The sequence below is a fragment of the Charadrius vociferus genome, unplaced genomic scaffold (genome assembly GCF_000708025.1).
Source record: "Charadrius vociferus isolate BGI_N301 unplaced genomic scaffold, ASM70802v2 scaffold430, whole genome shotgun sequence".
NCBI lineage: Eukaryota > Metazoa > Chordata > Aves > Charadriiformes > Charadriidae > Charadrius > Charadrius vociferus.
The window spans coordinates 2,817,990-2,835,173 of NW_009646541.1; the positions used below are offsets into that span (position 1 = coordinate 2,817,990).

Consider the following 17,184-nt stretch of genomic DNA (forward strand, 5'->3'; position numbering starts at 1 on the left):
TTTTAAGCAGAAACCATTTCATTGGGACATACATGACAAGGTATCGCTTCTTGTATCCGCTTAACACTGAGGGAATTTTTAGGTACAAGTCAAATATTGACTTCTGGAATAGTTGTGTTTAAAGGGTTACGCGCACATAAATGACTTTGTTCTCTTTCCGAAGAGCCTTGGTGCAAAACCAGCAAGTCTTGTGCATGCAGTTCTATCGCACTTGTATTTTAGAGCTTACGGCACCTGCGATTCTTCCGTTGTGGGTTTTTTCCTTATTCAAAAAGTACTTACTTGAAGCTTCAGCAGTTCTCATTAGGAGACTTATTTCTTCTTTCTCTTTTTGCCAGTAGGCACCTTGGTAACAACGGGGGGTGCCACAAGCGGTGCCTCTTCCTGCGTCACAGACTCCTCTGACTCCTTAAAATCAGCACTCTTGGAGTCAAATGGTTTTTCTGCTGCTGTTGCTTCTTGCCTTTTTGCCTCTTCCGCTTCTCTTCCAGCAATAAGCCTGAGTGAACAAAGTTTAAATTTAACGCACTGCAAGAGTGGGGAGACAGATTTATACTGACTAAGCAATTACAGCTCTATTCACAGTATAAACTGTCATATTGTAGGGAAGCGGAAAATCTGTCCAGTTATCACTTCAAGTCTGACTTACGTAAGTAAAAAAAAATAAAAATAAAAAAATAAATGTCTTAACTGCCTTTACACAGAGCAGGGCTCAAGTGTCAGGAAATATCAGACAGCTGAGGTCTGTAACCTGAAAGCAGCCTGTATGTGCTACTCCTGACAGTAAGAGAAGTCACGCAAGTTACATTCTGTATGTCGCTTATTATACCTGGATGAGTTTGTTGTTACAGCATGCTATAGGACTTTATTAAAGCACACGTTTCATTTTCAATAATTTTGTTAGTAGAAGATAAGAGCTAACTACTTCAAGATGAGATGTAACACTCACTTTGCCAGCTCCTCATCCTTGATCTTTCTCAGCTCAGCTAATTCAGCATCCCGGATTCGATTTTCTTTTATTCTTTCCCTCAGCGCTTTTTCATGCTGGTAGGCAGGAAAGAACTTAGTTGTAAAAAAGCATTGCACCTGACACATCCACAGACTAAATTCCTCATCTTGTTTGGTTTTGGCTTCTTTTGGTTCATCTGCAACGTGTAAATTAAACACAGTTATTTAGCAGGGCACTTCTGTGTCAAGTGTGGTTTGGATTACAGTATTTCAGAAGTGATACTCTGCAATGGGAAAGGCTGGCTGCTGCTCGGTACGGCAGATGACAACTGTGAGAAACTTTTAACGGATGCACGTGAAAGGGGATGGCCCTTTTGCCGGTCTTCAGTGTGACTTGTCCCTGGGAATGGCATCAAAAGAATACGAACTTTCCCCTTTAATCCTGCGATGAATGTCTTCTGCAGTAATCTGATGACAGTTCAGTTATCCACGACTCCTGTGCCCAGGAGAATGGAGGCACCAACACGAGTACCCCAAAGAAGGGCACTGCACACAAGCACACAGTTGTGGCCGCTGTCAAAGAACAGGCTGGGGCCCACCTGCAGCTGCTTTGCGAAAAAATGCTTTTTCAGAGCTGTAACTTTTCAGTCATCAGATTTCAGTGAAAGAGCTGATGACTACACAAAGATCCTTGTCTACCTACATTATTAATTTGGGTTCTTCATCTGTAGAAAACGTTCAACAACCACAAAAAACAACCCAGATGAGATCTGCTGATCACCCAGGAGGGAGATGTATAAGAAGGTTACTAGCCTCAATACACGAAAAAGCTCTTCCATGTTTCTCTTCTGCATGAATGCTGGCCTGTCTTACTAGAAGATATCTTATCCCAGCTAATGGTAGCACACCACTAATAATAATTCTTATATTAAGTAAAAGAAGCAAAACATAGCAGTATTATCTTTTATTTGTCCAAAGTATTAAAAAAAAAAGAATGGGCAGGCTTGTGGACTGAGCTTCTTATAGAGTAAATACAAATTACAGCTTACAGATGCCCTACAAATAAAATGTGGCATTTTAAAACTGGGGAAACTATTTAAGTCAGTACTTCAAAATTTCATTTAATTATTCTTGTTTTCTTTAAAAAAATCTTTTAAAAGTTTTCTTTAGAACTCTCCCTCCAGAATTAATGTTCATTTACTGCCCTCTTGTGACAAGCTGAAATCTGCATAAACAACTAAAATTTGCAATTCAAGACCTACAAGGGATTTTTTTTATATTAAGTCTTAAAACAGTAGGACTGCTTTACCTATCAATGCCTTTGCTGGACAGAAATCTTGTTCTTTTTCTGCATCCCAGCTGAACAATGATGGAACGTCTTTCATACCTCCATGAGTTGTGTGAAATGAGAGGACAGTATCTGATGTTGCAAAGAAAGAAAGTTAAAATTACTCAGTTTGTAATTCTGTGCATTAAATATCAGGTTTGATATTCAGCACAAATATAAATTGTCATCGGACCTTACAGCTGTACCTGTGGTTGGAATACTTCTGTACTGATGAGAAGTTTGTTTATAATGAAGGCAGAGTGCAGAGTTCAATCTCCCATTTCCATGCCCAAATGAGTGGGACAACAGGAAGAATTTACTTTTAAAAGGCCTTTGAGTAATTTTTAAGGAAAATGTCATAGCTTCTAATTAAAAAGCACAAAAAGTTCAGAGATTCAAACCTGCCCAGCTATCTGTGTATAGCAGGTGTGGAAAGCTAAACGTAAACCTTGTTGTAATTGCCAAACAGAATGCAGTTACCCTCTATAATTGCAATACATCCAGCTACTGTTTTAATCATCTTTAAAGCTCTAAAAAGAGTGAATCTCCTCTAGCACCACTGCTTATAGATGCTTATGGTAACAACAGTACTCACCCGACAGAGATTCTTGACAAGGATGCCCTCTGTCTGCACAAGGTCTCAGTGGCTGGCAAGAAATTTTAAATTCAGTTACTAAATGCCTGGACTTGTGTTCAAATTAAAAAGTGAAATCACATGTCCATTTCAGTCACGCAAATTCCTATCTCCAAAGAATTCCACATGCATTCTGCAATTATGCCTATTTTAAAACATTTAAATTGCCATAGTGTTTCACACTTTCAGGTATCAGCAAATCGGTCACAACACGTCACCTTTGATACCAGCCAGGGAAGAAGCATTATCCTATTTCAGAGCCAGGGAAGTACAGAGAATGAAAGCTCCTGTTCTTGTCTTGGAGGTCAGTAACAAGTGGTGTCCCTCAGGGGTCAGTACTGGGCCCAGTCCTGTTCAACATACTCATTGATGATCTGGATGAAGGGATGGAGTGTACCCTCATCAAGTTTGCTGATGACACAACACTGGGAGGTGTGGCTGACACGCCAGAAGGCTGGGACCCCTTACAGCGAGACCTGGACAGGCTGGGGAGTTGGGCAGAGACAAACCGTATGAAATTCGACAAGGGTAAGTGTAGGGTACTGCACCTGGGGAGGAATAACCCCATGCACCAGTACAGGTTGGGGGTGACCTGCTGGAGAGCAGCTCTGTGGAAAGGGACCTGGGAGTCCTGGTGGGCAACGGGACGACCATGAGCCAGCAATGGCGGCCAAGAAGGCAAACGGCATCCTGGGGGTGCATCAAGAAGAGTGTGGCCAGCAGGTCGAGGGAGATCATCCTCCCCCTCTGCTCTGCCCTGGTGAGACCGCATCTGGAGTACTGTGTCCAGTTCTGGGCTCCCCAGTTCAAGAAAGACAGAGATCTGCTGGAGAGGGCCCAGGAAAGGGCTACAAAGATGATGAGGGGATTGGAACATCTCTCATATGAGGAAAGGCTGAGGGACTTGGGTCTCTTTAGTTTAGAGAAAAGAAGACTGAGGGGGGATCATATTAATACTTACAAATACTTAAAGGGAGGGTGCAAGGTGGATGGGAACAGTCTTTTTTCAGTGGCGCCCAGTGACAGGACAAGAGGAAATGGGGACAAGCTTGAACATAGGAAGTTCCATCTTAACATGAGGAGGAACTTCTTTACCTTGAGGGTAGTGGAGCACTGGCACAGGCTGCCCAGAGAAGTTGTGGCGTCTCCCACTCTGGAGACATTCAAAACCCGCCTGGACGCTGTCCTGTGCAATCTGTTGTAGGTGCCCCTGCTCTGGCGGGGGGGTTGGACTAGATGATCTCCAGAGGTCCCTTCCAACCCTGACCATTCTGTGATTCTGTCTTCGGACATGTCCCTCTGCTCTTACCTGTTGCTCTACATAAGATTATTTATCTGCTCCTGGGGACACAATAATGAATTTCTATTCCTGACTATAGGAATATATTCCAGGAACTACACTGAGTGAAAAGGAGAGAACAACATTCAAAAGGGTATCTGAGAAGGACGCTTTGAAATCTTTCCAAATGTCATCCCAAGCATCTTCTGCAGCCTGATGATGCCACTCTTCTCAGACGACTGACAGCAAAAGTCTCACAAAAACTCAGGTCAAACACAATTCTGTTTTCTCGGTGTTGGCATATTTTCTCAAAGTTGGGAAGTTTCCAAGTTCTCTGTCCAATTTCCACGATTCCAGTACAAAATAGTAACCCTTGCTATCTTACCCCAAAATCACAGGGGTAAGACAATCCCTTTTTGTTCTTGGAACATGAAGAATCTCGTTATAGTCATACACTGGGTACAAAATTGTAAAGGCAGTGAAGGTGAAAAGTTTGCTGGAAGAATTCTGAAAAGTGTTTTATGAATTACATTACAGTTACTTTACCCAGTACTTCTAAATCTCTCTGCCCACGTCTCCGCCTCTCACTCCCTACCTTGCAAATAAAGAAGAAACCGTAGCTTTATTCACCATTGTTTTAGTTAATGTAGAAGATACCACCCAATATTCTAAATAACAATAGCTGAGGGTATGTGTGGGAGCAAATGCTTTGTTAGCAATGGAAATGGACCACTTCTAGGCTCATACGCGGATCCGGGAACAGGAACACATTGTATTTAATGTTAGACGAAATTCTAGTCCCTTTCAAAACTTGAAACTACCTTGGCTATTCTGTCACCCATGAATTTGCAAACCTTCTGCTTCATCTTTCAGTGGGGGCTTTTCACATACCTCATGTTTCTTTATTTCATCTTGTGAGATGACATTTTTGCTTGAAGACAAACCCGAACAAGCATAAAGCTCAGCTGCCTCGGAAATGGCATCATTTATGTCTGTATCAATTATACTTCTGCTGTAAGTGCACTAATAAAAAGTAAACACAAGAAGAATTTACATTTTTAATTAAGATTTTCTTTTAGTCTTGGAAAATCTGACTATTTTACCTGGACCATTTCGCTGTGCAACTGCATTAATGCTTGCAGTGATGCAAGGGAATGGGTTCCATAGGATGGGAACAAATGGCCAGAGAATGGTGGTGTTCAGCGGCACTGCTGGCTTACAGACACTGTGAAATTAGGGTTTGTGAATGCTCTTTGAATTAATAAAAATACTTTCATCTTGTGCATAATTCTGAATAGTAACGTTTCCAAGTCACGCCTTCAACTACCCTGTCTATCTACATTGCATCAGTGTCACCAGCAGCATCTTACAACCTATAAAAACTTTGTTCTGAAGTTATGCAAAAAGAGAGCATAGCTTAACTGATGGGAAACAGCAAGTCTTGCTACATACAACTGCCATTTTTACAGGGCAATTTTAGACATTCAACTTAAAGCAGGAGAGGCATATCTTCCACCAGTCAACCAATTCGTCAATTCCCCTTTGAACACTGGAAGACTTGCAAGGACTTTATGTGTATTTACAATTATCTAGGAAAATGTGCAAGTGTGTTAAAACTGTCTATACTGATGTTACAAGCTACGGTAGCAACAAACAGAAAAAGCAGAAGGACCAAATCAAATGAGTGTTTATGCAAAAAGAGGAAATCAGTTTCTATGTTCAGGAAACAGAACACTTGCAGGTCCCAGCTTCGCCCTCTAAGTGGACATATAATAATATTTAACAGGTCCGCATCAACTTTACCTGGGACAGGGAATATTCTGGGTAGAGAGACACATTTGTGGTTCCCTTGGAGAGACCCTCGATTCTAAAGCTACTTATTTTCTGATAATCACAATCTACTTGCTTCTTAATCATATCACTGGTAACATACACCAACGCACAATCCAGAAGAGCTTCAACAAATTCAAGAAAAACCAACTAGAGGAAAACAAACACAGTGATTAATTCATTCATTTTGCAAAATCCCTTCATTAATGGTCATATGTCTGAGCAAGCAAAGAGATCAAAAGCGATTGTTTGTGAAGCCTCGCTGGCCTCATTTACATATTCAAACATCCCTCCTTCTGAAGGAAAATTGAAAACAGCCAAAGCTCAAAAAATTCAGGTGATACACTGTGTTATGCCTTATACAAGTCAAGTCATACTGAGATAAAATACTGCATAGATTTTTCCCGTATCTGGACCTAGGAGAAATTTCTCTAACAAATAACACACAACTATTGCTATTACCTAAAATGTTTATTGCATACGATGCTTCCAGAAACCCCCAAAATGGGTATATAGTGAATCCCTTAGTAAGACTTACCGTGTGTTCAGTTTATCAGATACTGTATAAAACAATAAACTAAATTATGTCATTTACAATAGATCATCACTGAGTAAGAGCTAATTCTTTAAGGGTGAAGGCCCTCTATAGCAGGCCAGATGTCAGGTAGCACGAGACTCCTCTACAGTCACTACCCGACCTCATTGAACTGCCAGCACTTACACGTCACTAATCAGATTTCTTGGATCACCAGATTTTCAGGATCAGTGGGTTCACATCTTAATTATTGACCCATCTCACCATTTCCAGTGCGTGCCTCGGCAGCTGGAAGCGCTGAGATTTATCCCTGCGTAATCACTGTATACACATACTGTCAGACAGAACTATTACCAGCAGCAGTCTCCTAGGAACGGTATTTCACCCGCTGGGTAACAGCACTCTTACGGAGTTACCTGTATGGTCAGGTAGGAGGAGACTGTACTAAGAAGATAATAAGCAAAACACAGAAGTACATGAGCTAAACTAGAAGACACAGGCAGAAAAAAGGAAGACAAAACCAGATACTTAAGTTTGTACTCCTTATTTTTCTGGAATAAATTAATTCATTTTCCTCCTGTTCTAGCAGATAGGACAGTATTCACAGCATTTTTAAAAGTAATTTTAATTGTTCCTGTAGCAACGAACTATGATATGTTTTTTTCCATACACACCTCCTGCTCCAAGTTGGTACTACTGCTATCATGTGGAGGAGGACCATCTTTGACAAGTATTTCCACAAGTCTTGAAGCAGTTAATTGTTTGCTGAGAAGTTCAAAATCCTGGGTAAGATAAATGTTACATGTTAACAGCACTTAAGGCATTCCCACATGGACCTAATCTAACTCCCTTTAAAGCCTGTGTCAAAATGTCTAGTGGTTTCAAATGATACTTCCACATTCGTAATCAACGACAGAGTAAAACTCTGGCCATACTGAAGTCAATGGGAATGTTTCCTAAACTGCAAAAATGGTGTTAAGAATGAACTTGTGACAGCTCATAAATAAAAATACAAAAAATTACAATTTTGCCAACTGATATTTTTATTTTTTCATGAAAAAAAGGCTTGGATTTAAACAATGACTCAAAATGCAGGCAGATCAATGGAAACTGTTCCCTGGCTTCAGTGTAATCTTGATCTGAATTTTAGTATAGAATCACATGTTCATCTTGCAGCATATTAAATTAATACATTATTAAAATGGTTTACTGTGTTATTTCAAAAACTGCCAGTCTTTGATTTCTACAAATCAGACATTTTCATTAATGCATTTTACAGGCTTTGGGGGGGGGGGGGAATATTTACATTCCCTTAAAACACATTTGTCAAAGATTTTATTTGAAATGATCAAGTACGAAATCAGAATTCAATCCTGCCGAAGTACTATCCTGGTTTCAGCTGGGACAGAGTTAATTTTCGTTCTAGTGGTTGCTGTGTTTCAATGTTGATATTTTTCAAGGACTCTCTTCAGCTTCCCATAGAAGCTGAAAGGAGCACAGAGAGAACGACGGAATGGCCAATGGAACATTCCCATCATGCTCAGCACATAAATGGGGGTTGGATGGGGCGGGCAGGGGAGTCCGCAATCACTGCTCGGGATGGTGCTAATTCACCGGGCATTGAGAGCGACTTGTGTTATTATTGATATTATTGTTATTTTCCTTTTCTGTTATTGTTTCTATTAAACTGCCTTTATCTCAACCCACCAGTTCTTTTCTTTTCCCTTCCCCTCCTCTTCTCCCTCTTCTCCCAGCCCTTTTGGGGAAAGGGGGAGAACTACGTGAGCGGATAGCGGACCTAGCTGGGGTTAAACCACAACAAGTACATAAATAAATTCCATAGAACAACTGTCCATTTAATGTTTGTTGGACAGTTTGTACAAATAACATTGCTTCTATCTTTTCAACTGTGCAGAAGCCACAGGGAGTATTATAAAATGCTCATGTAAACTGAACAAATAAAGCACATCTAATCACACTAAATAATAAAAAAAAAAAGATTATTACGTTCAACATCCAAAGGAAGTGCCTCATTTTCATTATGGGTTCAAATGGAGGTTTGGTACTCGGTCTACAAAAAGCTCTGTAAATTTCCCAGCATTTGTTGATATAGCTCATGGCAAAAACTGTACATCGTTCTTCAGAAAATAAGATACCTTTAAAAATTAATTGGGAAAAAAATAACAGTTACAATAAAACTGATGTATGTGGTACTAATTGATGAGCTCTGCACAGCACAGAAGAAATACCATTACTTACCTCGGATATGACAGGCAGCGGGAATAACATTCCTGGACATCATTTCTAAGAAACACTTCTGCAGATAAGGACCTTTCTCTCTACAGTTGAAACAAAAATACCTTTGTCTGGGAAGACTCAAACTGATTACACTGAAACAAATTTCACTAAAAGATGTAACTTACTTGTGCTCTTCATGATAGATATGAAATGCCAGACGAATAAGGTAAGATAAAAATGTTCTGAACAGTAAAGTCTCATGTGGACAATGTATCTCCTCAGGTGGTGTTTTATCACCTAAAAATTTTGAAAAAATAAATCTCTATTGCTATCATGTACATTAAAACGCTTATAGGCATACTGACTTGTCAGTCTTTCTTATCCTCTCCATCTCTACATACTGCAGTGTAACAACACTCCTGGAAGAAATCAGGCCAGGCACAGCATCACTTCCAAACAAACAGGTCAAGGGAGAACTGTTCACCTACAGCTGAATCTTATCAAGTTCTCTCTTTCTAGAAATGCACCCGCTCAGCATATAGGAATGAAAAAGGAAGCAAAGTTGGAGTTAAACCCTTCACATACCACGGACATTGCAGTGCATCCCGCTGCACATCTAAATGGAACTCATCGATTAACTGTCTCTACGGAAGGAAAAAAAAAACATACTACATGCAAACCGAAGTTAAGAGCACTGGGAAAAAAAAAAAAAAAGAAAAAAAAAATTGTTTCTTCTACTTCTTTTTCTCAGACGTCTTAAAACTGCATGTAATAGTAATGGCATGACCAGGAGTGAATACAATTTTTTAACAGATGGCTCTTTAGAACAATTTTTGAAGTGGTGTTTTAAGTTTGCATTTTCTCACCTAAGCACCTGCAGTGCCTGGAGATGTGTTAATGCATCTACTGAGAACTCAGGCACAGACGTACTCGCTCAGGGCCACTTAACTACCAAAGCTGAGCTACCAGTAGAACTTGCCACTCTAAATCTCCACAGCTTACTATTAAAATTACTAGATTCTAGACCCCATCAACAGAAATACAAACCGCTCAATATCCGATCCATTTCAGCAAGAGTTAGGTTGGAGTGATGAAACTGGCAGTCCTTCAGAAATCTCCAAAATTGGAGCTTAGTCAAGAGGAAGGTGTTGTCAAGAGAATGATCACAGCCTAGGCCGCTGTAAAGTGTGTAAATTCTTCTCAGTTCTGTAATATGCCTCAACACAGCAAATTCTACCTAAATAAAGCAGGATATGTTTTCAGCATCATCTCACAGCAAGTAGTGATCAGCTTGTATTGACCCTGTAGCTGGGCATAGAATGCTTTTGATCTTGTAACTTCGAAGAGCACATCCCTGGTTAAATGTTCATGAGAACATTACTCAAAGGTAGTTATAATAGATACTTTTTGGTGACTGATAAAAATAAATTAGTCTCTATCAGCAGACAAACCTCACAGTTGCTAAAGGTAGCTGCTGAATGCCCTTCCACATATGTTAATGTATTTTTTCATTGCCTTCTAGTGGAAGCTCAGAAAGAGGCAATATTGTCTATTCTTTCTTTTTCCTTTTCTGTTTTCATAGCCTTCAGACTTTTGAATACTTCTTTAATGGAAAGAGTTACTTTAATACAAATAAACCAGAAATAAAATAATATGAAACACAGTGCGGGGGAAAACTGAAAATATCAAACAGTAGACTCTTACTTGTTTCACTTCTTCATGTCTTTCTTCCCTTGGCAACAAGTCAAGCAGTGAAGATACATCCAACTCAATATTTGATCCCAGAACAGAAGTATTTTCTGAGCCATTAATGACTGTGAAGTTTTCTACCATGCAAATAAAATAAATTCCAACAAACTAAAATGAAGTTAAAAGTATATATACACAGGGAAAATAAAACATACATTATTAGTTCTTATCTTACTGACTTCAAACTGAAAATAACAGACTCCTTTATAGTGAGGAGTTGAGTTTCTTAATCAACAGCGCAACAACTGAAGAGTAATTTTGTCAAATCCAACCCCTAGCCAAAAGGAAATGCAGATATTACATAAGTTATGAAATTTTCAGACAACAGTGTTCCAAAAGCATTACAAGATGTAGTGTGGTTGTGTCATTCAACTCAAAGTGTCATGCACAGGGAACAAGAAGCATGGGAACAAAAGTCATTAATTATTAAAATAACTTCCATCTTTGTCAAAGTTCTTTGAAGAAATATGTCTGTTCTTGAGAAAGTACAAACAGCTTCACATTACAGTAAAAAGGAAGAACAAAATGTGAACAGAGTAGAATTTGTTTTCTTAAGCTGCTTACCAGTGCCAAAATTACTTCCTGTGCAAATGGCATTCAGCTCTTTTGCATTCATTGCATCCACTTGAAAAGCAGGATATTCTACTATACAGTCATCTATGAACTCTCCTTCGTAAACATGACCATTCTTGAAGACAAACTTGCCCTATAGACAGATCAATTTTATTATTTTCAATGTAAATCAAAAATCAGAAAAAATAACACTAATGCTTTCGATCAAATTTCCTTTTAAGAATCTTGGCTAAAATGCAATATATGAGATAAAATAAAGCAAAATAATTTTTCCTCGCCTCTTTTATAGAGTAAAATAAAGCAAAATAATTTTTCCTCACCTCTTTTATAAAGTACTTTGCCATCTGTCAATTAAAAAACACTGCTGGAATGAAGAATTGCCTATATATTTGTTTGATTTTGAAAAGCATTTTGAGGAAAAAACATTCCCCCGCCCCTCAGGAAAGACTTGTTTGCAATCTTTATTTTGCATATGTGGCACCCTGCTCACAGGTTTTTTTTAAAAACAACCTGTTAATGTGAGGACGTCTCTGTGCAAGGCTAGATTGAGATCCAGTAGCTCACAGTATAAAAGCGGAAGTACTGATCAACCACTGCAAAAATCAAGATGCACCTACTGCACTGAGAATCTCCATCGTAAAACGTATTTCTTTATACACACAACACACATCTAACCACAGCCCAGCAAGGTCCTTGGAAGGACTCCTCCTGCTCTCAGTGGAGTCTGCCCTTCACGTTGGGGCTCCATCCACAATGCAAACTGAATGCAGTTTTCCATATGAAATCTAGAGATCCACTACACAGAGCAGAATAGTCTCCCCTGCTATTGTCTGTAGTTTTGTCTTACTACTCGTCAATACTCACCTTGCCATGTTTCTTATTACAAACCCATTCACCATCGTACACTGCTCCGCTGGCGTATATGAACTTCCCACGTCCATGTCGTTCCCCATTTACAAAATCACCTATGTATTCATTCCTTAACGGATACTGAGATGCAGGCATTCTCTTCAAAAACCATACGTGGGTGCCATATCCATGCTGAAAAAAAATGTGTGTGTTAAAAAAACCCAAAACATCTCCAGAAGAGCTACAACTGCTACAGGTCCAGGCTTTTAAAAAGGAGAAACATCGAGGCATCTTTAAGAGTCACTGTTGGCAAATCTCTCCAATAAAAGCACCCAGCAGTACTTCACGCCATCCACAGAAGTATATTCTACAAAGGTGCATGGGAGAGGCGCTCAGAGGATACACTGAATCGACACGTACTTAAGCAAGCTCTACCAACAGGACTCCTAAAGACATCCTTCCTGCTTGGATCCTTTCGAGTGTAAGGCTGAACAGCCCGGCGAGGAACACCATGCCAGCAGAGTGCCACGATGTTCCAGAAGCTGGACTCCTTGACAATTTCATGCAGAATGAAGACAGAGGAAGTAGCTCACATTTTTTCCAACAGAATAATAAATGGAAGGAACAAAAAGTGGCAGAAGACTTTTCCTTCCATCATAAAACTTTTACAAGAGGGAACAGCGTTGTCTAATATTTTACAGGTGACACAGAAGCAAATTGCCATATATACTCACTGCTGAAGTCATCTCTCAAGCTAAGTATACTCAGAAACATTTAACTTTTTAAACTTTTTCCTTTTTTTATGAAAAAGGTTTATATTTTACATTAGAGAATTAAATTATCATTTTGTGAGACTAAGTCAATAGCCTTTTAAAAATTTGAATATTGCTAACATGAGAATCAACTTACAATAAACAGCATATTTCCACTATCTCAACTGGTAAAAATCATACAAAGCCTCCTCTGATATTGCACAAAACTCCCTTTCTAGTTTTACTAGAATAATAGACAGACGCTGAACTAAACAGGTTGCTGGGGAGGAAATTAATACCTGTATGCCATACACCCACTGTCCCATATACTCTTGATTAGCTGTCAACCATCTCATTCTTCCTTTTCCATGACGTTCATTTTTCTCCCATTGACCTTCATAGATATTTCCAGACTTATAGCTGCAAGAAAACAATAAAAGTTAATGACTCATTCATAGTAAATTCTAAGTGGATCTTATGAAAGCAAGGTTTAGGCAAAACTTCATTGCTAATAAATTTACCATTTATTAATGCTAAATATAAGCATTAATTTGAAAGCTGGGTCACTGTAACGTGGATACAGAGTCTTGATTGTACCCACTGTTTACCTCCTATTTTTAACTTACAAATCACTGTAAAAATGTTAATCAGTTCTTTTCTTCCAAAGAGTCTCCACCATAGCTAATCAAAATATTCTTTTATATATAATTCCACAAATAATTCATTTATTCATGAAAGCAGCTCCATCTGTTCAAATCAATTGAGTTTATTTGTTTTTAAATGTTGATTTGTGGTTTACCAAAGCTGATTTTGGATTTTGTCTTTAGACATTCTTTTGTGGGAATGATCAGCAGAAATACACCAACATAAAAATGTAAGCTATAGAGAAGGCCTATTTTATTATTATAAAGCACTTTGTACAATTATTTATTCCCCTGCAGAAAGTACACACTGCTATGAAATGGTAAAATTTGTATCCATTTTAAACAATAGGAGAAACTGTATGATAATAAATATAAAAAAAAATAATACAAAGATAACAAGTGTTATCATGTTTACCATCTCATTCCCCATCCTTCTTTGACGTTATTTACCCAGTCGCCTGAATACCAAGAGGTATGCTCCTGATCATAATAAATAGTACCCTGAAACAAACAGTATAGTTAATTTAAATACCTAAATATTCATCTACAATAATAAAACATAACACACAAATTATATAAGACGTAATCACACTTTTACGTATAGCCACTTTGAGACACTGTACCGAAAGCAACTGAACTGATAACATTAAATTAAAAAAGCAAACTCTTTTGATGAATATTAGTTAAGACCTTACAAAAAAACCCAAGCGTTCAAAAAAATCATGCTGCATTACATCAGTCTACCATGTTTTTCAAACCACTCGGAAATACTCTAAATTGCCAAAATTAGCTCTCTGGGTCACACTAGTCACTCTGAGGTAGATCAGTTTCCTGACTCATTCAGAATTCAACTTCCAATAGTAGGTCTACATTGTTCATTTTTCTGTCTTTATCTAATAGCTTCTTCTCAGGACACATTGGTGACCATCCGCAGCAGCCTGAGTGATTTTAGTGTCTCATTAGTGACACAGAACAAAACCCCGTGTTATCAGAAGGGATTTTCCTCACGTGCTGAGCACTGGTCTGCAAAATGTCAGGCCCAGGAGAGTGTCTCAATCTGGATGCACGAAACGGAGACAGATAAAAGCACTACCTGCCTTTACAAAGTTGGAACCGGGTGTTACTGAAACTAGATAAAGCAGTCTTAATTGTAATTATCATACTTGGTCTGCTTAACACATTTGGGAGCAGGATCACTGTCGCTCCTGGGAAGCTGATTGTTCTATCATTGTTACATGGCTACTGATGCAGCCGTGAGCTTTGACTTTGTCCCCATCCACTTAGAGCAGCATAAAGGACCAATCACATGGTAAGCCAATTATTCCTTAGGACACCATTCATCTCTTCCACTACAAACAAGATCCCATCCCAACTGTTTTACTTAGCATTCACAACTTCAGAGAAGATCCTTAGGAAAGACGAACCTCTACATAGCATAAGACCATACAATGGCATAAAACATTTTTGCATAACCTTTCCACAAGAGCGCTTGCTGTTCTAGAAGGTGGTCACCTAAGATCATGCTCTCATTTGGTGTTCGTACCCACCTTTCCATGTCTTTTGCCTTCAGACCAATAGCCAATGTAAGAAACAGGAGGAGTACCGCTCTTGAAAAATCCAAATCCGTGCCTAACTCCATTCTTGATTGATCCTTCATAAACGCTGCCATCATTCCATGTATAACGGCCATTAAACATCTGCACATTCTTGACAAATGTTCCCTAAAAGATTAAATTACAACATTTAAAAAGCTAAGACTTGCTGTTACAATTATCTGGGAGAAGTCAGGCTTCTGATTGAAATCACTGCCACAGTTCTGCAGTTGCCCCTGTACTGTATCAATTACTACAACTTATCCATTTTCCTTGAATTTCCACATCTAATTGTCTGTAACTGTGTTCAGTTATAAATTAAATTGCACTTTACCTCGTACTTCACTCCATCAGCCCACGTGTAAGTCCCATGTCCATGCATAAGCCCTTCAGAAAACATGCCCTTCAAAATGAAGAGATTGGCATCATTTGGAAATTTATTCTTACCACAACTGAAGCCTACAGTGATTGTAAGATTTCAAAATAACGACATATTAATTCCCCTCCAACTACTAGTTTCAAATGAAGTTTTAATGCCGGAAACCAACAGAGCTTTCAATGCTTACACATTCTAAGGCCCAACCTCCACCCACATTAAAAGAACCAGCCTGCTGGTTCTCGAGAAAGAACTTGATCCACTACTACTTTTCTTTTTGTTTCAATTTATACGCTCACCTTATATGTGTTTCCCCCCTCAAAATATGCAAATCCTTCACCCTCATACAATCCATGAACTTTTTCACCTTCATAGCTACAAAGAAAACAATTTAAGATGAAGATTGCAAGTCACTGCCAGTAGACCTAAATCACAACAGACATGTAACAACGACCTTTGATTTACTACGGTCTACACGCAGGCCAGATGTTGCATCTTGTATAGAAAAATGAGCTACAACAAAATTTCCAATTTTTTGCACCTTCCTTGTAATACTTCACGTAATCATTGCATTGCCCCAGACCCGTATTTCTTTTATTTAAGAAAACAAAGGACATCGGTAGCATTTACTAGCTTACAACCAGGCAACCTGGTCAGTATGTGAAACATGTACATACAGTCCCTTTGAACTACCAAAGGATTTGGTTTACACTGCCATTCTCATCTGTTTCCTCAGTTTAGGATATTCTTAAGGGATACGAGCAGCCTTAATCATTAAAAGGCAGCAGCAACTGAACATTACATTTCTTCACCAACTATCTGCATACTTAGACAAAACTTCACCGTAGGTGAACAAGCAAAAAGAACGAGCCTTTTGGCAAACAGAGAGTGCCAGCAACTCTCTAGGATGCAAGATGGCAGCAGAATTCCACATGTATCAGTCTCGTAAAGTGTCATGGCTACTCGGTCTGAATAACCCCATTCGCTGCCTCAAATCAAAAGTCAAATCCGTGTTTGCATGACACAGGGTACACCAGATACGGAAATGAGAATCCTTAACGTCACTGATGTATTTGTAACAAGCATACCTTTTTACAATAACTTCCGTAAGAATGGGCTCCTCATAGTATTGAGGAACGTTTTGGACCGGAGGTTCTTCTGCCTCCTCTGGTTCTTTATCCGGTACCACTGGATGTGCCTGTGTTTCTTCCACTTCATTCACTGAGGTCTGCAGATCTGTTGGCTTTGTTGAACTGCTCTCAGCTGTAGCGTCTTGTGCAGGAACAGGAGGACGTACAGATTTTTCTGTCTTCTTGCCATCTTTCTTCTTATCCTTTGCCATAACTACCAAATTGTCTCAACGTGTATTTTCCTTCCCGACATTTACCGTCTTATGTAAAGATTTTTCCCCCTATAATCTATTTGATTAAAAAAACCCCAACAAACCAGAACAACAAAACAGCTAACCACACAACAAATTATCAATTGGTTCTTAATTATTGTATATGCACGTATTTTAAGTTATTTCTGTAGTAAGGGTCCCTCGAGGCAGTGGTGTCGGCTGGTGGCAGGCGGACGGCAGGGCTAACGGGCAGCGATGCCCACGGAGCACCTCCAGAAGTCCGCCCGAACCTCCACCACAGACGTGTTCTCCACAGACTCACTTTTGGAACACGGAGGTCTCCATCTTTACCAGGAGAGCTTTAGGGGTCTAGATTTAATCACGTGGAAAAGCTGGAAACCGTTTCTCACAGAGGTGAGTTTGATGAGTTTCCTGAAAGTTACACTAGTAGGACTGATTTAATTTGCTTTCGCAGTTGAGGACTGCAGACTGCAACACAACACGCAATAACCACCA

The 17,184-nt window shown here is 39.3% G+C and overlaps 1 protein-coding gene across 1 annotated transcript; it reads right to left on the reverse strand.

Moving 5' to 3' along the window:
* Positions 1 to 312: 312 nt before the first annotated feature.
* On the reverse strand, positions 313 to 16,668 carry RSPH10B (radial spoke head 10 homolog B (Chlamydomonas)). Its single transcript, XM_009885931.1, has 18 exons — positions 16,415 to 16,668; positions 15,626 to 15,701; positions 15,285 to 15,353; positions 14,906 to 15,079; positions 13,774 to 13,859; positions 13,014 to 13,134; positions 11,978 to 12,154; positions 11,105 to 11,246; positions 10,496 to 10,617; positions 9,839 to 10,028; positions 8,977 to 9,088; positions 8,813 to 8,892; positions 8,561 to 8,709; positions 7,228 to 7,335; positions 2,871 to 2,922; positions 2,258 to 2,368; positions 950 to 1,145; positions 313 to 499 (listed from the first exon to the last, which is right to left on the reverse strand). The coding sequence occupies exons 1-18, from the start codon at positions 16,666 to 16,668 to the stop codon at positions 313 to 315; spliced, it is 2,406 nt and encodes an 801-aa protein (XP_009884233.1).
* Positions 16,669 to 17,184: the final 516 nt, after the last annotated feature.

Coding starts and splice junctions, on each gene's coding strand:
- RSPH10B (XM_009885931.1), bottom strand. CDS start 16,668: ATGGCAAAGGATAAGAAGAAAGATGGCAAGAAGACAGAAAAATCTGTA. Junction 15,354..15,625: donor AGGGGGGAAACACATATAAG/GTGAGCGTATAA, acceptor TTCATTTTGAAG/GGCATGTTTTCTGAAGGGCT. Junction 1,146..2,257: donor TCCAGCAAAGGCATTGATAG/GTAAAGCAGTCC, acceptor TACACGTTGCAG/ATGAACCAAAAGAAGCCAAA.